Source organism: Lepidochelys olivacea, assembly GCF_965140295.1.
Source record: "Lepidochelys olivacea isolate rLepOli2 genome assembly, chromosome: 17".
Classification (NCBI taxonomy): Eukaryota; Metazoa; Chordata; order Testudines; family Cheloniidae; genus Lepidochelys; species Lepidochelys olivacea.
In genome coordinates this window covers 55729-78688 of record NC_140427.1, presented here as the reverse complement: position 1 = coordinate 78688, position 22960 = coordinate 55729, and the positions used below count along the sequence as shown (strand labels likewise).

Genomic DNA, 22960 nt, shown 5'->3' with positions numbered 1-22960 from the left:
TTGCTTAGCATCTTTCCCCCAAAACCATTAAGAACATGAAGTGTTTTTACTCAAATGATTAAAAATATTTGCATTAACAAACACAATTGAAACAGATTAATCAGGTCATATATTAGTATTAAAGTCTGGGTTTTACAGAAATGAAATATATATTAAAAAAAACATAGCAGCCAAGTTGTACTTCGTTTAGTGTGATATAATGTGTAAATGCACTAGGAGAACACAGTGTAGTTGAGCGTTCTGCTTTTCATGGTGTATTTCTAGAAAACATTAGTATTCTAGTTCTAGAACCTGCCTGTGCAGAATAAACCCAAACACTGACAGAGACAACTAAAACTTGTATGACTTCTAACATTCTTACTAATGAGTTTGGTTTTTTGGAGGGTAGGGGGGTGTGCAAAAGAGGGAACAAAGGCCACAAGACGATTCCATCTACATACTTATGAATTATTCAGTTTTATCTATCCTGCTTTAAGACATTGGTGAGATAGGTTGAATCAGTATCTTGTACAAATGCAGTCTTATCCTGTAGGCCTGTTATCTGATGAACAAACTTATATGTCATCTGAAAACTCAGCAATTAGTATACTGGGGGCTAAGAAAATCTTATTTCACAAGAACTTATTCTTCTAAAATAACAGCAGATATTAAGACTTTGTAGGGATGATTGTTCTTCTGCTCTGTCAAAGTCTATAATAAAAGTAAAGTATTTGCAATCATATGGTCTTCAGAAAAACATAGGTACATAGTAATACATTTGTATTTTTAGTTTAAATGAGTGTATAGGGCATTTATTTAGCAATGAAAATTTCTTTATATCCCATTCATGTTAAAAAATAACCTGCATACCAAACACCATATTTTCTTAAAGGAACTTTATCTACAAAAGTTGGGGAATGGAATCTTGTAGACATGACTACGGATATGCAGGATGATTTAATTATGACAGGAAGAATCAGTTGAAGTGGACTAAATTGTGTTGCCTTACTGAGAATATTGAACACGTCTCTCCTTTATTTATGCTTCTTTTGTGATATGTGGAGAAAAATATATGCATCTATCAGCAATTAATTTGTATGTATAGATACCATATTTAGAGACTGCCTGTATCAAGTATTCAATTCCTGTAGGTAGCAAGGTCAGGGGAAAAAAGTATGAATTATATGTAAAGAAACTAACATTTTACCAGCCCATGATTAGTTTATCTTTAAGCATTTTTAAGCACATTGAGCACTAACTTAGAAGCACAATATCAATTCAAATTAGATTAGAAATGCAGTCACTTAATTACTTCTGTCCGTCAAGTAATTATCACAAAAATAGATGAGTTGTAAGTTTTCTACAGAGGGTTTAGTAGTACTTTTAAAAAAATCATTGTTTGTTAGGATTTCTCTACAGTAATCTGTCCCCACTACCTGAAAATTGGACAGACATACTGATCACTTAGTTCTAACATAAAGCAACTATGTAACAGATAAAGGAAAAGTATTACTGTTTCCAGCATGTAATAGTTTTGAGGTAAAATGTTAACAGTATTCTAATTTATGGGCCCATGCCTCTCAGCAGTAGCCTCTGTGATGGGAACTAGCCCTTAAAGCATTTACAACTGTTCAGAGACATTCTAGTGGTATTTAGAGTAACAGCCGTGTTAGTCTGTCTTCGCAAAAAGAAAAGGAGTACTTGTGGCACCTTAGAGACTAACCAATTTATTTGAGCATAAGCTTTCGTGAGCTACAGCTCACTTAATCGAATACCGTATGCATCCGATGAAGTGAGCTGTAGCTCACGAAAGCTCATGCTCAAATAAATTGGTTAGTCTCTAAGGTGCCATAAGTACTCCTTTTCTTCTAGTGGTATTTAACTACTTGTACATGTCCAGGAGGTGTTTCAGTTTTAAACCATTTAGAAAAATTGTTTACAATGTAGCCACAAAAGTTACAAAATAACTTTGAATATATTGGTCACTAGATTGTTGTATTTGGATAACTTAATTTAAGATACAGGCAAGGGATAGTTACCTTATTGTTTTAATTTACAAAACTTACTGCATCCATTCTAATTTTAATGTTAAAGAAAATCAGATAAGGATTAGTAGAAAAAGTTGAAAATTCAAGTAGTGCATAATAACCTAGTCAATGCACTGATTTTTATCATTTGCTATGAAGTAGTATTTTACTCTATTATGCCTTTTTATAATCAGTCCAGAAGCACAAAAGTATTTTCTATTAGTTTATTACAAATAAAATCTTCTCATGAATTCACTATCAAATGCTTTACAGATGGAAACAAGCAGAGCAGTCCCAAAAGTTATTTTAAAAGAAAGGTAATGTTTGGCTTGTTAGTTCAAGACATTTGACACTGATTTGCTCTAGCCAATGACTAAGACTATTCACTAAGGATAAAGGAGTTATGAAACTGTCTCAATGTAATTTAATTTTATCTCTTACAACTGGCTAATGTTCTCTGTGTTACTTTTTCAGAGCAATGCTGCATATTTTAGTACACTTATTAATCAAATACTACCTTGAAGCTATGAATTAATGAGTAAAGTGCTATGCACACATTTGTCAGCACTGGTATGGAGGTCTACAATTCCTTAAAACATGTATTTGTGGGTAAAAAATATCAGGATGTGTTAATATAACATCTCAACTTGAAGTTAAATTAGCTACTAGGAAAGTTTGAAGCATCAGTACTAAAGAAACCAATCTCTAGTGTCCTCAAACTCATCTGAAGACCTAGAGGAGGATTTGATTTCTTATTTACCATTGAAGTGGTAGATATCTGTAAGTCACAAAGCTATCCCAATGTATGTTCTACATCTAAAAAGATTATTTGCTTGGTGCAAAACATTATGTAGACTTGTTAGGGCAAAGAAAGTTAGAATGAAAACAAAGGCAAAAGCTCCAGAATTAACTGTTTGTGAAATTCCTACCCATACACTGAATTTTCTAAGTTTGATTTGCATTGCCTGTGGAAGCAGCAACATAAGCAATGGGACTGGAGAACGCTAAAACCTCTAATCAACAGATGTATTGCTGCTTTCTCCATCTGCTGCTGCAGGTAAGGTACGGTATGCTCTGCACATGAACATAAGCAGGCATTACAACCTACAATCATATACTTGTTCTGCTACTTGACACATAGGTTATCTAGTTTCGTACCCTGAATAACATCAGTTTTGATTAAGGAATGGTGGTGTTCAGTCCCAGGGTTTGCAGGTATCAGAATGCTCGAATAAACAATACTCCTTTCGACATCTGTAGGAACACAGTCTAAATGGCAGCTGCAGTGAAATACAGAGAGACTGTTCCCATCTGTAAGCAAAACTGTTGAGCCACACTCAGCTGAAGTCCTCATCAGGATTCTGTTGGTCCAGCAGGCGGACATGTGTGAATGGAAAGTGACCACGTTTACCATTACACTCTCCTTCCCATTGACCACTCACATTAATCTTTGTGACCTTGACCAGCTCACCGACCTGCAGGACAGGAACAAAGTGTTATTACATAGTGTAGAAGAGTATTTAATTCCTTGTTAACCTCATTTTGGTACAGTTTACATTTGTACTCTTCAATAAAAATGCTTACTTGCTGTCTCAAATAGTCAGTCTTTGGCAGAACAGCCTAATCCAAATTATTAAACTCTTGAAGAAAACAGAAAAACAGAGAGAGAAATGCAGCAATGTGTGGATAGACTACCTACAGTTAGGGTGACCAGATAGCAAGTGTGAAAAATCGGGACGGGGGGTAATAGGAGTCCATATAAAAAAAGCCCCAAATATCAGGACAGTCCCTATAAACTCGGGACATGTGGTCACCCTACCTACAGTATAGACTCTGCAACCCTGCACCAGTCTCTTTCAGTGTGTTCTTGTGGCTTGACAAATCAGCCCTCTTGTTGTGGTAAATTAATTATTGCTGAACTAACATTAGATGCTTGCATTTCTCCTGGGTGGGACCAATAACTGAACATAAGAGGGAAGACAGTTTGCAAGTGTATAAAGGAAATACATTACGATATTGGAAACCTAACAGCTCTTTAAAAAAAGGGACATCTCAAATACAACTGAAAGGTTGAGCAAAATATTTTAAGAAATAATAGGTCAGATACAACAGCCCTGCTCAGTGTCAACAATTCCTCAAAGGAGTGTTGCAAGACCATGAGCACAGAAAAAGGTGATAATGGTAGCTATAAGAGTATAGTGGTGAAATTCTCTGGTTTGGGAGAGCAAGTTAAAGGTATTACATTGTAATAGTAATAAATAGCAGCATTTAGAGCATCTTCCATATGACTGAGCACTTCACAAACATTAAGGCTTGATCAGTTGTATGGCAAGCATTATCCCCATTTGACAGACAGGAAAAATACAGAGAGCTATTAGGTGACTTGCCCAAAGTCATACAATAAGTCGGTGTAAATGTCAGACTACATTCTAGGTCTATATTTTACCACATTCCAAAATTAATCACACTTTAAAAAGTTCAGTGTTTGAATAAGTAATTTCCTTCGTATTTTATTTTAAGTGTTGTTTAATTAATATTAGAGAGATAAGGTGAGTGAGGTAATATCTTTTATGGGACCAACTTCTTTGTGACCTTTACCAGATCACCAACCTACAGGATAAGAACAAGTACATTGTTACTACATAGTGCAGAAAAGTATCTGATTCCTTGTTACACTCATTTTGGTACTGTTCATGCTAGTATTTTTCTATGAAAAGTGCTTACTTGCAGTCTCAAACAGCTCTAAAGCGTGTCTTTCTCACCAACAGAAGTTATTCCTTGTCTCTCTAATATCCCAGGACCAACATGGCTACAACTACACTGCAGATTAATTAATATAGCAGATATTTGAGTACACAGAAAAATCTCTAATTAGAAGAATGTAAATTGGTTGCAAAGTCAAACCCTCAAGAGTTATAGGTAATGCCAAATGTAAGGCTGCTTGTGGAACTTTATTCACTTGTGCATAGACATTATGACAACCTTTTTTAATTATATGATTGCAAACACATCATTTTTTCCTCAATACTCATCTAATTCAGTACACTGGATGGATGATGCTCAGAGAATGGGTAGATGTATAAGACGAGAAGGGACCTTTACAATTATCCAGTCTGACCACTACACGTGGACCTATGTCCTATTTATTGCATATCATCCAAATGCCACACTGAATATGTAGTTATTAATTTACTCATGGGCTTGTCTATGGTGCTTATTATCATATCTGAGTGTCACAAACATTCATTAATTTATCTTCATAAGTGCTCTGTGAGACAGAGTATCAATATTCCCATTTGACAGCCAGGAAATCAAGGTACAGGGAGATAAAGACAAGAATTTGCAAGTCTTCACTAATTTTTTGTGTCCTGTAATTAGGGATGATTTTTTAGAGTACTTGGAACTGTTATAACAGTTATGTTCAGCACACTGTACAGATATTAACTAATTAACAGGGCTGTCAAGTGATTAAAAAATTGATCACAATTAATTGCACTGTTAATAATAGAATACCATTTATTTAAATATTTTTGGATGTTTTCTACATTTTCAAATATATTCATTTCAATTACAACACAGAATACAAAGTGTACAGTGCTCAGTTTATATTTAATTTTTATTACAAATATTTGCACTGTAAAAAACAAAAGAAAATAGTACATTTCAATTCACCTAATACAAATACTATAGTGCAATCTCTTTATCATGAAAGTTGAACTTACAAATGTAGAATTATATACAAAAAATAACCGCATTCAAAAATAAAATGACGCAAAATGTTAGAACCTATAAATCCACTCAGTCCTACTTCAGCAAATAGCTCAGACAAAGAAATTTGGTTACAATTTGCAGGAGATAATGCTGCACATGTCTTGTTTACAATGTCACCTGAAAGTGAGAACAGGTGTTCACATGGCATTGTTGTAGCCAGCATCACAAGATATTTATATGCCAGATGCGCTAAAGATTCATATGTCCTTTCATGCTTCAACCACCATTCCAGAAGACATACGTCCATGCTGATGACGGGTTGTGCTTGATAACAATCAAAGCAGAGTGGACCGACACCTGTTCATTTTCATTATCTGAATCAGATGCCACGAGCAGAAGGTTGATTTTCTTTTTTGGTGGTTCGGGTTCTGTAGTTTCCACATCAGAGTGTTACGCCTTTAAGACATCTGAAAGCATTCTCCACACCTCGTCCCTCTCAGATTTTGGAAGGCACTTCATATTCTTCAACCTTGGGTCGAGTGCTGTATCTATCCTTAGAAATCTCACATTGGTACCTTCTTTGCATTTTGCCAAATCTCCTGTGAAAGCATTCTTAAAACGAACATGTGCTGGGTCATCATCCAAGACTGCTATAACATGAAATATATGGTAGAATGTGGGTAAAACAGAACAGGAGACATTCAATTCTCCCCCAAGGAGTTCAGTCACAAATTTAATGAATGCATTATTTTTTTAACAAGCATCATCAGCATGGAAGCATGTCCTCTAGAATGGAGGCCGAAGCATGAAGGGACATATGAATGTTTAGCATATCTGGCATGTAAATACCTTGCAATGCTGGCTACAAAAGTGCCATGGGAACCTGTTCTCACTTTCAGGTGACACTGTAAATAAGAAGCAAGCAGCAGTATCTCCCGTAAATGTAAATAAACTTGTTTGTCTTAGCAATTGGCTGAACAAGAAGTAGGACTGAGTAGATTTGTAGGCTCTAAAGTTTTACACTGTTTTGTTTTTGAGTACAGTTATGTAACAACCAAAAAAATCTACATTTGTAAGTTACACTTTCAAGATAAAGAGATTGCACTACAGTACTTGTATAAGGTAAACTGAAAAATACTATTTCTTTTATCATTTTTACAATGGAAAATATTTGTACTAAAAATAATATGTGAGGACTGTACACTTTGTATTCTGTGTTGTAACAGAAATCAATATATTTGAAAATGTAGAAAAACATCCAAAATATTTAATAAATTTCAATTGTTTAACAGTGTGATTAATCGCAATTAACTTTTTTAATCGCAGTTAATTTTTTGAGTTAATCGTGAGTTAACTGCGATTAATCGACAGCCCTACTAATTAATCTTCTACAACCCTGAGTATCAGATGGGCAAGTATATTTATTGCCATTTTACAGATGGGAAAATAGAGAGAAAAAGGCAAACAACCTTATCCAAGGTGTCACAGTGATATAAGTGGCAGAGACTCGGGACCTCCTGACTTTCAACTCTGTGCTCACTTCTCCAAGCAATTTACTACCAGAGTTTTTGAGCAGCTAGAGCTTCCAGGTATTTCAGCTGCAGTCACTGAGCATTCAGCCCTTCTGAAACTCACCGTCTAAGTATCTAAGGTTAGACACTCAGAAAATGCGGAACACACTCCCTCCAAAAAATTCTGGTCAATTAACTTGACGACCATCACAGTGGAGGTCTGTGGCTGAGGCAGCAATAGAACTAAGTTCTCCTGAGTGGCATTAATCTATGTTATATCATTCTTCCTGCAGTCCCCTGCATCAATCTCTGTACCCCTTCCAGTGTTTTTGGAGCAAGTGAAACTGGGAGCCATGTGCGACTGGTACAGACAACCTCATTCACTACACAACTTTAATTCCCTCAGCACTGCCCAGACAACCTTAAATCTGGCATTTCCTAGAAACAGTGCTTGACTTTGCAACCTAAACAATTTTAATCTGATTTTTTGTATGTGATTTCTTAGATTTTGTTTTGGCCATTCTTCTCTTTTTAAAAAGGGCATAACCAAGTTCTATTATATGCAACTGTCACAAATCCTACCCCCCAAAACCTCCAAAAATATTATGCATCAGCAGCAGGGTTTGAGCACAAAGCCTTCAGCACTGTTATCCATGCTTTACAAATGCTAGATTAGTGCTATTTAACAGCTTAGCCAAGCACTAATATTTGGCACACAGAGACACAGTGTCATTTGTACCTATGTAGTTTATGTCTACACAGCATTTTGGAGCCTGCCCACATGACAAAGCCTCCCAGCCTGGGTTGACAGATTGCGTAAGCAGGGCTCATGACAGCACTCTAAAACTAGCTGTATAGACAGCACTTTGAAGTTGCAACTCGGGCTGGAGCTCAGGCTCTGAACCCTAGGGAGGGGATGGGCTGAAGAGCCCAAGCCACAATTAAAAAGTGCTGTCTATACAGCTAGTTTTAGAGCACTAGTCAGCCCAGACTGGGAGGCTCACTCTCATGGGCAGGCTCTAGCATGCTATGTAGACATACCCTGTAAGGCTCTGCTCAGTAAAAAGGATTGTGAAGGACACAGCATTTTTACTACCAGTTGGTAGAAATTAGATTAGAATTAATAGTCTTCTGGTTCCCTGTTCAGTTTGTTTTCCCCTGAGCCACAGGTAATTTGACTGTGTAAGTACAGAAGCCGCGGCAGTATGTAGATAGACATGGATGATCCACTTGGCTGTGTTCCATCCAGAGTTTCTAGTCTGTGTGTGCACTACTAATGTGAAAAACCGGACAGTGCATGCACAGTGACAGTGGAATCTTGAAGGGGTTTAGCAGCAAACTAAAAACAAGCTGTAACTTGTGAAGCACAGACAGGCAATGGTCAGTTTTCAATAGCTTATAACTCTGTCTAATGTGAACAGATTTTCATGAAGCCAACAAAAGTCAGCTCCTTACCCCCAAGACTGTCTTCCTGCCAAATTTAAGTTTGCTCTAACCCATGGTTGTATTAGAATTCTTTAGAGAAAAACTGTAAGATTATTATTTTTAAATAACGGAAAGCTTTAGGCACCCTACAGAAAGGGTTGCTGCTGCTTCCACTATAACAAACCATGGATATTTTTCTATTTCATATAATTAGTGATGGAATACCTATGTTTGGGAGTTCAAACACTCCTGAACAGCCAAAGGTGGTTAATATTTTTTTCTTCAATCTCTCATCAATTATCTGCTAGTAAATTATCAAGCTATGAATACTTAACTAACAGAGCTTACAAATTTCTTGACCTAGAGGAATATATCTTGACAAGGTTTACTAGCTATGTAGCTAAGCCAAAATTCAGTGAGCCAGGCACTCTGAATCTGTGTGAACAGATTTGGACACATGATATCTGCAAAAGTTCTCTACCGGTAAGACTGCTTTAAAGTGATGCTTTGTCATCAAAGCCATGACAACGGGGATTGAATGCTCCATTGAAATTACCTTGCCATAGGTACTTTTTATTTAAGGCAAGTTTATTTAAGCTCTCATAGGGGCAATCCTTATCAGAACTACTCCCAGGATGAACAGTAAATATGAAGTTGTTTCTAGACAAAGCCAATTTTAAAATAGGGCTTTTATAAAAATATTAAGATGTAAGAAATTAAACTATCCCCTTTTTTCGAAGTCCAGCTTCTCCAAATTCCATTTTCTGATTGAACTGTCTATAGGACAACTGAACCGCCAAGTAAGTCAGACAAAATTCATTGCTCTTTAGGGAATGACGAGGGCACAGCAGATGCAACAGTGCTCAATTTAGTATTACTTAACGTTGTGCCACATACGCACATGGTGCTTTATAGAACAGATAAACATGGAATTCCTGCCTCCCATGGAGATTACATTCTATATTTAAATTAAAATGAGATCAGAGGAAAAGGATCAGGAGTGCATGAACAGAAACAATATGATCATTTGGCGATAGAGGCACCTTGAGGATTTTTTGTTTTTGTTTTGTAATATGATTAATAAAGAAGTTTCCATGAAAAGCACATTTGGAAAAAACCCACTAATCTATTTGCCACAGGCAAACAGGAAGCTTTCCATGACCAATCAGGGCTCCTAACTCAATTGCTGTACAATTTAAATTTAAGAATTATATATGTCTCTTTGCTGCTTCTATAGCAGTCAAGGCACTAGAGCTGTGGCACCTGGACTTGCTGGTGGCCCACCTTCAACTCTTTAGTAGCAGCCTCTTGCTGTTAGGTATCTGATGTTTTTCGAGCATCGGATGTAATTTGTGTCTTGTAGGGCTTTAGTTACATTGTCTTGGCTAAGAACACTCAGGTGGATTAAAATTGGCTTAAAAGACTTGACAATGGAAAGTACTGAACTGGGAAATGGGGAACAGAAGAGAGTGTGCATCTAGTGAGACACCATACTGATCAAAATTAGGACTGGATTTATTTAACTAGTTAATTAAATGATCCAGAAGAGGAGGTAGACAGCACACTACTGCAATTTAAAGATATGAAATTGAAAGGAACTGAACTCCAGAGAGGTCAGAGAATAAAAAGGGAACTAGCGATTAGAAACAGGGTAAAAACAAAAAGATTAATTTTGGAAAAATGCAGTTAGGGGGAAAAAATCTGAACCCCTAAGTAGCAGGAATCTGGGAAAACAGTAATACTGACCGACACCTAGGAATGACAGTGGATAGCAATTACACAAGGTTTACAGTGTGATATGCCTGGGAGAGGGGGGAAGAGTCCAGGGGAATGAGCCAAAGCTACTGAGCTTGTGGAAACATTGATCCAATTTGCTTGTCCTCCACATAGATCAATACAGTTCACTTACAACTTTTGTCAGATGAAGTGCATACACAGGCAGATAGAGTACTGATACTAAGAAATCCACTTTGAATCCATCCATTAACAGCACAAAGACTTCTCATAATGAAAGTAGAGAACTTATTCCTCCATCATCACCACAGAATAAACCATGGCCAACAGAGCTATGCTGTTTAGTGAACTGCCTGTTTAATCCAGACTGAATAATCCAAACATGAAATGAAAGAGCGCTGATCCTACTTTACAGAAAAGAGCTACCAAATATGAGAGGAATTCATTATTAAACAGAAAACTTTAAACCAAACCAGAATGCATTAGTCATTTAACCATCTGTGTGGAGTATGGCTCAAAATCATGATCAAGACCTGAGAAATATGTGAGCCACCAGTGCAAAACAGATCCATCTCTTGCACTCCCATTCTGCCTAGTGAATGACAATAAAGAACGCTGCCAACTTCTAATGAAAATCAAAACGCATTTGCCACAGAAAAGCAAGCCTATCAACATTCCTGAAAAATGAAGTATTCTGCCTAACTCTCAGGAAGCTAATATTATTAATATGTATTATTTGTATTGCAAAAGTGTCATAAATCACAGCCCTATTGTGTTAGGTCATGTATAAACACTGAGATTATAATCTAGATATAAAATGAGACAATAGCTGGTTCCAGAATAGTAGATGAAGGAAACCTCTCAATTTCTAGTCAAAATCATTAAGAGATAAGACAAGTGAACTCCAACAATATACAATAATGTCAACATCCAGGATGCCTTGCACACATGCCATCTCTGGAGCTACATGATGAATGTGATTGTTGTCTTAGAACTGGGCATGGTACATGAATGGTTTTGCTTTGCTGTTCTTACTGTGTCTTCTTCTACGCAAAGACCAAAGCATTCCTTCTACCTCACAAGAGGAATGAGCCAAACCTGGTGGAAACTCATGAATTATTTGCATTTCCAGCATCTCCTAGAAAGGCAAAACAAGGCTGATGAGCTGGCAGAACAGTATAACAACTTGTTGACCAAAACAGATAATATGTTGGTCTCAATTTGCCAAGCATGAGACAACAGGTGGATGCAACAATACTAGATACAGAAAATCTCAATTGCTAGTAAAAAATCATTGAGAGATTATACACAACCAGACTTCAAGAGCATGCAACATCTGCCAACATCCTGGATTCATTGCAATTAGGCTTCAGACTAGGATACAGTCCTCATAGCACTAAATGATGATCTATGACAATGAATATAGGGGGAGATTTTCAAAAGCCACAAATGGTGATTGGCGGTCAGATTTGCAAAGGTACTTAGGCACCTAACATTGCAGACAGGCATCTAGTGGGATTTACTGGAGTGAATAGTCATATTAGGCAACCAACCTCAGTATTCTAAATCCTACTAGATGCCTGTCTGCATCATTAGGTGCCTAAATACCTTTTTAAATCTGGCCTTAGGTGGCCTGACTTCAAATGACTTTCAATACGAATTAGGGATCTAACTTTTATTTGTGCCTTTGAAACTCTTCTCCAGAGACCATAGGTCAACATTCATATTACTCAATCTTTAATGCATCTTTCAGGACAGTTGATCATAAGGTGCTGGTGACCACCATGCATGGTGGCAGACAGTACAGAATTACATATTCTCGAACAGGACCCAGAGTGGTAATGCTAAAACCTTCAGCTCATGAGGCCCCCAAGTATCTCTCCTCTCCTCTCCCCTCAAGGATTTATCCTCTCTTCCCACCCAATATCTACATAAGAGTTGAAGAGGCAAAATATCATGTGTTTCATTACCAGCAATATGCTGGTGACATTCAGCTGTATGTCACTTTCCACAGAAGCAGCCAATGCTATGACTAGGATATCATAACATCTTCAAGAGAGCAGTTTCCATTGGTCTTGCCTGAGTTTAGTTTAAGCAACAGTAGTTAGGAAAAGGGGAAAATGTTTCAGACAACTAACCAAGACGCTGATCTTCCCCTTCCACAGAAAGCATCTAACCCCTATTCATCAAAATGGTACAAAGCTTCAAGTCCTGTTCAGCTCATCACTAGATCAAGACACCCATGTTGTATCAGTGGTGAAATATGCCTTTTTCTACCTTCAGCTGGCAAGTAGAACTTCACACCTAGCTCCCAGATGATGATCTGGCCAAAATGATCCATATATTCATCACCTCCAGACTGAAATGCTGCAACACGCTATGAGGCAGATATAGTATGTTAACACTGCTTTCATTAGCAAATGAATTTTTTCCAGAATAGCTGTTGAGAGCTTTAAAACTCCTTTGCCATCTAATGCTGCCATTCCATCTGGGAAAGTCCAAGTTACTTTATGTATAACTTTGTCTGGGAATAGTGTTCCATCAATTACAAGCCCTGATACCAGACAGTTCTATCAGTCTTTCTCCATTCTGATTTTAGAAACCAAGGTCATGCTTGCCCATTGCTTTATCCATTCTGTCATCATAATCCCCAATGTTGGCACTGAAGTCCACCATTATTAAGCAAATGTCATGCTTGGGAATATTGTCAGAGTTTGTTGGCAACTGTAGAAATGATCATTGATCTTACTGTTGTTGTCTGTTGGTGCATAACACTGTATAATTGTCATATTTGTATCATGTTTGAAACAATCTGCTGTTAATCAGCTCCCACTGTCTATATGATTTTTTTCTTTGGAAGTCATAGTTAATGCTATTCCTGAGCACTAACCATCTTGCCTTCCCAATTACACTGACCTTTTTTTAAAAAATGCTTTTTATCAGCTCTTGGCCATTGACATTAATGTACCTCAAGAATTTCAAAATTGTGTGTCTCCATTTCTTTCATCACCTGCACAGCTTTTGTTGTTTCATCCATTGTTGAAATGTTCCAGAAACCTACTTTCAGTTTATTTTGCCTTTAGTATAACAAAGGTTTTACCAATGTGTTATAATCAAGTTTTTCCATAGATTCAAATATTTTCTCTGATATGGTTAAATCTTCTGTTCTAGATGTGACAGTGTATGTGAATTTCAAAAGGGATAATTGGAAATGAAGTGAGAGTGCTGAAGAGAGACAATTCAGAGCTCACCACACAGGAACAGTGGAACAGAGGTGGTTTGCATCTCTCCTATCCTGGGACTGCAGGTTAGGGTAGCCCAGGGGTTCTCAACCAGGGGTATGTGTACCCCAGGGGGTACACAGAGGTCTTCCAGGAGATACATCAAATCTTCTAGATATTTGCCTAGTTTTACAACAGGTTACATAAAAAGCACTAGAGAAGTAAGTACAAACTAAAATTTCATACAGAGAAAATGAGAAAGTTAGCAATTTTTCAGTAATAGTGTGCTGTAACCCTTTCATATTTTTATGTCTGTTTTTGTAACTAAGTAGTTTTTAAGTGAGGTGAAACTTGGGATGTGCAAGACAAATCAGACTCCAGAAAGGGGTACAGTAGTCTGGAAAGGTTGAGAACCACTGGGGTAGCCTTGAAGACATTGCAGCACCTGGTGGTGAATGAAGAACTAGCAGCACTGGGAAACAGATGGAGCAAAGGGGTACCCCTCAGCCATGCCCCCCCCGTTGACCTCCTGCTTCTACTAGTGCACTCTGCACTGGGGGAGGCATGGAGACAATGGAGCCAGCTCTGAGCTTGTCGGAATCCCACTGTACTGGAAGTATTCTCAAGGGGCTTTATGACTGTTTTGCAATTCCTCTGTGCTGGCATAACCTGAAAAATGGGCTGTGAGACACCAGTATATATGGATCAATATGTTTAGATGGTAAGCAATAACAGGCAAAGCTTGTGATTAGATAACAATCTATAATTAAATTCTAGGTAAAATATACTACAAAACAGATAATTTGGTTTTTAAGGTTTTTTTATATTATAAATCTTGTAGTAACTTATCTTGGCACCTCTTTTTTTTTTCTTTTTTAATAGAAGTGTTCCCTTGCCCATTCCTCACAAGAATGTACAATATGAAAATGATAAAGCCTCTTTAGTGCATTGTTATATATTTCAAATAGCAACCAGAGTCAGTAAAGTAAGAATTATGGTTCCCAAGGCAAATTTAACTTGTCCCTTTGGCACACAGTCCCACTATACACAGTTAAGAAAAATAGTTGTTCTGGTTTAGAGACTTTCAATGAAGGTTATCAAAAGGGGAGATTTCTATATTTTAGTAGTCTTTGTCCCTGTTTCACTATCTCCATTTAGTGAATGAAGCGCTCTCTCATTTGGATGTGACCTGTCAGTAATACTTCCAATCTCTTTAGATTGATAAAGCAAAGTAAGAGTGAAAAAAATCTTCACCTCACTGGAAAGCAGGCATAATCAGTTTCCAAGTTATTACAATAGCTTTTAATTTGTTTTTAAATTAACAATTTAACTCTCAATAACCAATCAAAGTTAAGTTAGAGCTTCTTAAATCAGCTTCAAAACTTGGCATTCCAATGCTTTGTTTCAAATATTTGACAGAGTCTGGTAATGCACAAAAGAAGACAGTGCTCTGTCTTTGCTTAGATGTCCTTAAAGAATGGTTTTACAGAGAGTTTATCGATACCATTTGTAGAGAATTGGGAAACATTTATATTTATGAAAGAATACGTGCAATTCAGTTTTCCCTCTCACCTTGTATTGTTCTGTGCTGGGTGTAAAGAGGTTAATTTCCTTCTTGAAACAAGACAAGCAATACAGTAACTGAAGGGAAGTCACTAAACAGGAATGAACTATTAGGAACCTCTGTCTCTAAGGGTAATTACTACACATCTCTAGGCAGGTTAACAAGTTTACAGAAGTACTACACCTTGCGGTAAACTGCACATACTGCTTTTGACCCAGTTCAAGAGGCCCAGCAGACAAAGAAATGAGAACTGTATTTAGTGGTCAGCTTGCTATGGGTCGGGGGCGGGAGGTATCACTCATTGGATCCAAGATCTAAAATGAAACTGTAACCAACTGGGGCAAACCTTGCTGAAATGGTTTGATGGATTTTCAAACACACCAGGGTCCCCATGTAGAAAATTGCCGACACCTAGTAAGACTGGAATATATATAAGCTGTTTTTTTGTTTTCTCTATATAAATACTTTGCTTCATGAAGGCTGGTTGGCCACTGATTAACCGTCATAGCCCGCAGAAGGTAGCAGGAAAGTAGTTGCTGAACTTAATTCAGACTTGCTAAAGCAGTGGTTCTCAAACTTTTGTACTGGTGACCCCTTTCACATAGCAAGCCTCTGAGTGCAACCCCCCTTATAAATTAAAAACACTTTTAAATATATTTATCACCATTATAAATGCTGGAGGCAAAACAGGGTTTGGGGTGGAGGCTGACGGCTCGCAACCCCCCCATGTAATAACCTTGTGACCCCTTGAGGGGTCCTGACCCCCAGTTTGAGAACCACTGTGCTAAAGTGATCCTAGTGAGCTGTAGGAGGAAATTGCAGCCTAAATCCCTTGTCTGGAGGGAGAAGAATATAGGTTCCTGCTGAGAAAAAGGAAATGGCAAGAGGCCTGAGAATAGTGCCCTCAAGGAGGCCACAAGGTCAGAGGTGCAGTTACCTCAGAACTTTAACTCCATCTTCATTACACTAGCTGTAGCTGATATACTTTTACAGCAAAAACCAGGCATTTACCACATAATGATCTCCACTGGCCCAAAGATAAAGAGAGTTACACAGAGTCCCACTAGTGCTCCATAAAGGATCTAAACAAGGTATACCCTTTGTAACAAAGTAATGAGGAAGAGGGGTTGATGGTATTTCAAGATCATTTACATCCTTAGTGAGATTCTAAAGCTTCATTTCCTTGACTATGTTTGAAAGTGAACATTTATGCATATCAACATAGCTTTAATTTTACAACATCTGATATGCATATTCTATCTTTCTTCCAATATTCAGTATATCCTTTGTCAGGGTGTCACTTCCTCCAGAGATCAGCTCTTTTCTTGGGCTTTTCTAAAATACACTACTTTTAATCTTATGGAGGCAGTACAAAAATACTATTTGTAGTCTGGATCACAAATACAGGGCTTGAAAAAGCCACTTGCCTGGGGCAAGCAGAAAATTTTCCCAAGCAGCACAGTCAGCCTCTGCAGGATCAAAGCTTTCCTTAAAAAACATTAGTCTCTTGCCCTTATGGCTATGTGGAAATTTTTCCAAATATTAACTGAATATAAGTCAATGGAGTGCTGTCTCCTTAGACAGCAGACACAGTGCAGACAGAGTAGGTGCATGACCAGGGTAGGGTACAGATGCACAAATAGGGTACAGTGTATACTGGAGAGAAAAGAGAAAGATTTAAGGAAATTAGAGGAATATGGTACTAAGAGACAGATGGGGGAAGAGATCAAGACTAATATTTGGGAGGAGGTAGAGTGCACAGGGTATAGGGAAACGAAACACACAGTGGAAACAACTCAGTAAGATACACAGTGATCTATTTGAGACAAAAAAAATTGTGTGGAGTGAAGCCAGGAAGGGGGAAGAGAAATGTAAGGGCAATTTTTTAAAAATCAGAATTGCCAATACTAGAGAAAGAACAAGAACCATACAACTATTTGTATTTCTTTAAATTGTGAGGGACATGGCAGAATTGGTATTTTGCATCCTCGTTGGTAAGCTCAGCCCTTGGGCTAGTAGATGTTTCACAAAAATTTTAAGCCCTACATACATGGTAGTTCAAATGTAAATAAAATAAGCAAACTAGATGAAGGTACTATAAAATGGGTGCACAACTGGTTGAAAAAACATTCAAAAAATAGTTATCAATGATTTGCTGTCAAACTGGGAGGATCCACCCAGTGGGATCCCACAGGGGTTTGTCTTGGGTCCAGTACTATTCAGTATTCTCATTAGTGACTTAGATAACGGAGTGAGAATATGCTTATAAAATTTGCCGATGACACCAAGCTGGGAGAGGTTGGAACTTGGAAGTACTTTGGAGGACAGGATTAGAATTCAAAATGACCATGACAAATTGGAGAACTGGTCTGAAATCAACACTATGATATTCAGTATAGATAAGAGCAAAGTACTACAATGAGGAAGTAAAAAATTTATGCACAAATACAAAACAGGGAATAACTGGCTAGGCAACTGTATTGCTGAAAAGGATCTAGGGGTTATAGTGGATTACAAATTGAATATGAGCCAACAATTAGATGAAAATTCTGGGGTGTATTAACAAAAGTGTTGTATGTAAGACATAGGAGGTAATTGTCCTACTATACTCAGCACAGGTGAGGCCTCCGATGGAGTACTGTGTCCAGTTTTAGGTGCTATGTTTGAGGAAAGGAGAAACTGGAGAGAGTCTAGAGGAGAACTACAAATATGATCAAAGGTTTAAAAAACCTGACCTATGAGGAAAGGTTAAAAAAATGGACTCATGTTAATCTTGAGAAAAGACAACCGAAGAAGGACAAGTCTTCAAATATGTCAAGGGCTGCTATAAAGAGGACAGTGATTAATTGTTCTCCATGTCCACTGAAAGGTAGTAGGAGAACAAGTAACAGGCTTAATTTGCAGCAATGAAAATTTAGATCAGATATTAGGAAAAGCTTTCTAAATATGAGGATAGTTAATCACTGGAATAGGTTACCAAGGGAGGTTGTACAATTCCCACCATTCAAAGTTTTTAAGAACAAGTTAGAAAAACCCCTGTCAGGGATGGTCTAGGTATACTTGGTCCTGGCTCAGCATGTGCGCAGACTAGATGATCTCTGGAGATCCCTTCCAGCTCTACATTTCTAGGATTCTATGAAAAAGGAAAAAGGGAATCCAATCTTAGTTAAATCCTTAACTTGTCAAGCACAATCAGTGCAATCCCCACCCCCTATTTTAAACAGCTGAGTCTCTAGGGTGTTATGGGGTGTTCACCCATGCTTGCCTGGAAGGGGATAATGTAGGATAAAAAGGGGGTCAATTAACCACACAGGCCACAGCTGAGGGGAATCAGGTGTCTTAGTAATCCCCTGACTCATAGATGCTGGAACTGGGGGTGCTGCTGCACCCCCTGGCTTGAAGTAGTTTTCATTGTATACAGGGTTGACAGTTTGGTTCAATGGCTTTCAGCACCCCCAGTATACAAATTGTTCCAGCACTCCTGCCTTGACTGAATAATAAGGGAGCCCAGCTGAGGAGGAACGAGCTGGGCTGGGTTTATAAAGATGGGAAGTTGGCAGCAGAAGGAGGCTGCAGGGAAGTACCCTACAGTCACTCCGTGGGAGGAAGGAGCTTTGAAGCTAACAAACCCAGAGGAGGCGGAGTCAGAAGGTTAGGAAAGGTCCAGGGAAGAGGCAGTAAGGACCAGAATGGAACAGACCTTGGCTGGTGATTAGAGGAACCCTGAGCTGGAACTTGGAGTAGGGGGGTAGGCCCAAGTTCCCCTACCAGCTACTGGGGAAGTGGCACTGGCTGGGCAGTGAATGGGAAGACTGCCTGAGCCCGTTCACACAAAGAGACTTTGATACCGGAAGGGGAGGACACATCTGACTTGGCCAGAGGGCTCAGCTACGACCACAAAGCATCTTGCCTTGCTGAGAGCCAGGAAGAGAAGGCAGGGTATGTGGTGAGAGATGGAAAAGAGGCATTGGACCTGAAATCAGCTAATCCCCAGAGTGAACTGGAGGAGGCACACTAGTGGTGAGCAGACCCTGTGACACTACAACTTCATGGCTTTAGTTAGGAAAGAAGATTTCAGCAGTTCTCAAACTTTAGGTCTGGACCCCAAAGTGGGTCGAAACCCCGTTTTAATGGGGTTGCCAGGGCTTTGGTGTTAGCCAAAGCCAAAGCTGGAGCCCCACCACCCAGGGCCAAAGCCAAAGTCCAAAGGCTTCAGCTCCAGGTGGTGGGGCTTAGGTTACATGCTCCCCCATGCCTGAGGCTGAAGTCCTTGGGCTTCAGCTTCCCCCACTGCCCCCGCCCAAGGCAGTGGGGCTCGGGCGGGCTCAGGCTTTGATCCCCCCTCCTGGGGTCATGTAGTAATTTTTGTTATCATAAGGGGGTCGCGGTGCAATGAAGTTTAAGAACCCCTGTGCCAGTGGTATTCTCTAAATTCATTTGGAACAGGGCAGAAAAGGTCTCCATGGAGACCTTACAAACTCTGGCAGGCTGATAGGTCATTTATCATGAAGAGATGAGTGTCCAATCCCATGAACTCTACTACTGGAAGACCTGCCCAAGGCACCTGCATGTAATTTGCCCCTTATAAAAGGACTGCACAAGACAACCTACATTTCCAGTGCTTTCTAAGGGAAAATAAATACTTTCAATCCCACTTTGTATCACCAATCAACACAGCAGCTTTCTGTTAATGTACATTTAATTTTAACATACATTTTCTTCAGAGCTTAATTCTTTATAATTAAAGTTTACTTATAAGCTTTAATTTTGCACTGGAATTTTCCCTTAAATGTGAACTAAACCTAAAGCGGGAAGTCCAGAAATGTGTGACAACTGTACCCACTAATAAGGCTGCTAGAGATATTGGAGGGTATGGTGTCACTCAACACATAATTTAAAATTTCACTGAACTTTGCGGGGGGGGGAAAACCTGCTCTTTTTGCAAAAAGAAAAGGAGTACTTGTGGCACCTTAGAGACTAACCAATTTATTTGAGCATGAGCTTTCGTGAGCTACAGCTCACTTCATCGGATGCAAACAGCAGACTTCCACGGTATGCATCCGATGAAGTGAGCTGTAGCTCACGAAAGCTCATGCTCAAATAAATTGGTTAGTCTCTAAGGTGCCACAAGTACTCCTTTTCTTTTTGCAAATACAGACTAACATGGCTGTTACTCTGAAACCTGCTCTTTTTGGTTTGCTAGAGATGCCACAACATCAATATCGGAGCTTTTGTACATCTGGTACCTATGATATCCCAGAATCCATCATTCTGGGCCCGTCTCCAGTAAACCCAGAAAAGTAAACAATTTTAGGGCTTTGTGAAATTCTAAAAATTAAAAACTATGTGCTGAGTGTCCCTCAAACCCTGGAAAAATTGTTTGTGGGTTAATTCTAGGCACATTTCTTGATTTACTTAAATTTTTATTTTAGCTTTCCATTTCACCTTTAAAGCATAAATGCAACAACATATATAGTAACAAGTTACATGCGTGCACCCTGGCCAAGTTACAATATCTTTAGGAAAAAAAGTTTTGGATTTTCCAGGTTATGCATCTATAATCTGATTAACACCACATTACTTCTACTGTTGCTATGACAACATTATTCATAATGTTGTAATTATGTATAGTGTCCACATCACTGAGGTATTTAGGTACATTTTATACCATGCAAGACAAAACTAAATATCACAAGAATTGGGAGCGCTTCCTCTGTGCCTCCTCACAGAAACTGTCTCAGTTTCCCTGAAAGAATCCAAGATGGTGGACAACAGGAAGCAGATTAAATAAAGAAAATCCAGAGACTGTAGTTAAAGGAAAGCCTGGATAAAGAGATGCATTTTACATGCCATCCTGAGAGGAGAGCCTACCACTGAGAAGGCCCTCCTCCCAATTCCCTCAAGCTTCACTTTAAGGATATCTAGTTGAAGTGTGTCTATACAGTACTCCTATTTCCTTGGCATTTCATTTTAAAGGAAAAAAGAAAAGAATTCATGTATGACTATTTGAATGTACAATCAAAAAATGATTAATCCCTTTAAGGAAAAGTGGTGATGCATCAAGAAGCATCCTGCATCCACTCGTCCCAATGCTTTCCACATGTAGAGTTACCAGGACTACATGAAACACAGGGAGGTACTGAAAAAGCAATCACCTAAAAGGTGCTCTTATTTCAGTGTGTGATGTTCTAGATAAACCACATGCATGATCAGCACCATCTTAGTGTGTTATTAAAGGAGCTCATACATAAATCCTGCCATAGAACCATTTGTATTATTAAACTGGAGGTGTGGGAGAGAAGTCAGCATCCCTACTTAGGAATGGAAAGAGACTGTGCCCAAGTATCCAAACTAACCAGTTTATGAACTCTTAACTTTGTTATTGGGGAAAAAAAAACTCAGAAGCATGAAGAAGTGAATAAGAATGTGGATGGGGAAGCCTTGCTATATTAGTAATGCTTGAAGTGAAATAGGTTATTTGTTCAGCGAATATAATACCCTAAACATTTTATAATATAAATTATCAGAACCTTCTCTAGTCATTTATAATAGATTTCAAATAAAGTCTCCATCCAAAACATTAAACTAGTTATTAGTTTTACATCAAGAGTAATATTAAAATGCTTTCTCCCTCTCAGCATTCCTACAAAGGCTATGTGTTTGAAAGGGAAATCCCTTGAACAAATCTCTTCTTTCTAATTTTTGCCCATTATGTACCTCCAAAGCCAAGGCTGTCTTGTCGTAGGCATTAGGGACTCGCTTCTGGATAACCCGGGCATAAATAGGGCCATTCTGAAGGTTAGGGAGCGGAGTGTTGATGCTGGGTTGGGCATAGGGCCCTGGCTCCGGCCCACCCAGTGGCTGTGGGTGGGAACTATCCTGGTTACCTCCAATCAGAGTAGATACTGAAGCAGAGGAAGGTCTATACTTCTCCACGTAAGGAACAGGTATCATTCCCCTCTTTCCATCGCTGTCTTCTGCATTCCACCATTGCTCTTCAGGCTTATCCCGGATTCTCAGTATGTCTCCTTTCTTAAATGGAAGATCTTCCTCATCATTTCCATTAAAGTCAAAGAGAGCTCGCACATATTCAGCTTCTTCCTGCCTCAGTATAACTCCACTATTCTGCTTGGATTTGGAAACAGGTTCTATCAAGGTTGTAGTGTCCAAATAATGTATTTTGTAGAATTCCAGTAAAGATGGTAATGAATCAAACTCTTGGTCACCTATTCGGAATCTGGAGGGATTCAACCCTAAAAGAAAAATGGCAGCACATTATTAAAGAGAATATAATAAAAATGTGACAAATTGAAACTTAATCTCTATGAAAATTATTGACGTTTCCGATGAATAATTTGATGCAGAATTAAGCACTATACTTCAGAATAATGTTGTTCATTGTATCTAACCTTTGTACATAGTTAGTGATTTGTATATATGCATACATGGAAGAAAACTGAAGTTTGATATGGTAGAATAATGAAGTGAACAGTAACCTGTACCTTCCAGAATCGGGAGGTAGAATGTGTGGATCTTATTCAGATGGAATGGAATCTTATTTTTAGAAGTGAAGTTTGTCAAACTAGGAAGGTGGGGCTAGGCAGACTAGAACAAAAAAGCAGTGGGTCACTTATGCTATAGTTAAGATTAAGACCATCTTTCCGTTCAAAGTTCAACTCTAACTGGTTGACTCCTGTAAAATTTAATGACCACTTAACACCCTTTTAAACCACCTAAACCTATACCTTCCCTTACCCATCATTAAATCCACAGACTGCTCTCATATCC

The 22960-nt window shown here is 38.5% G+C and overlaps 1 protein-coding gene across 3 annotated transcripts in view; it reads right to left on the bottom strand.

Annotated features, from left to right (window-relative positions):
• Nucleotides 1-1758: 1758 nt before the first annotated feature.
• The window catches only part of CRK (CRK proto-oncogene, adaptor protein), a 51243-nt gene continuing 30041 nt past the window's right edge, over nt 1759-22960 (bottom strand). For 2 of the 3 annotated variants that reach the window (XM_084650970.1, XM_084650969.1), the window contains exons 2-3: nt 21890-22425; nt 1759-3481 (exon numbers count right to left, since the gene is read on the bottom strand). In XM_084650970.1, the coding sequence (XP_084507096.1) occupies nt 3344-3481; nt 21890-22425 (674 nt within the window). In that variant the 3' untranslated portion in view covers nt 1759-3343. The remainder of the gene's footprint in view (nt 3482-21889; nt 22426-22960) is intronic. The other variant, XM_084650971.1, reaches the window with a different exon arrangement.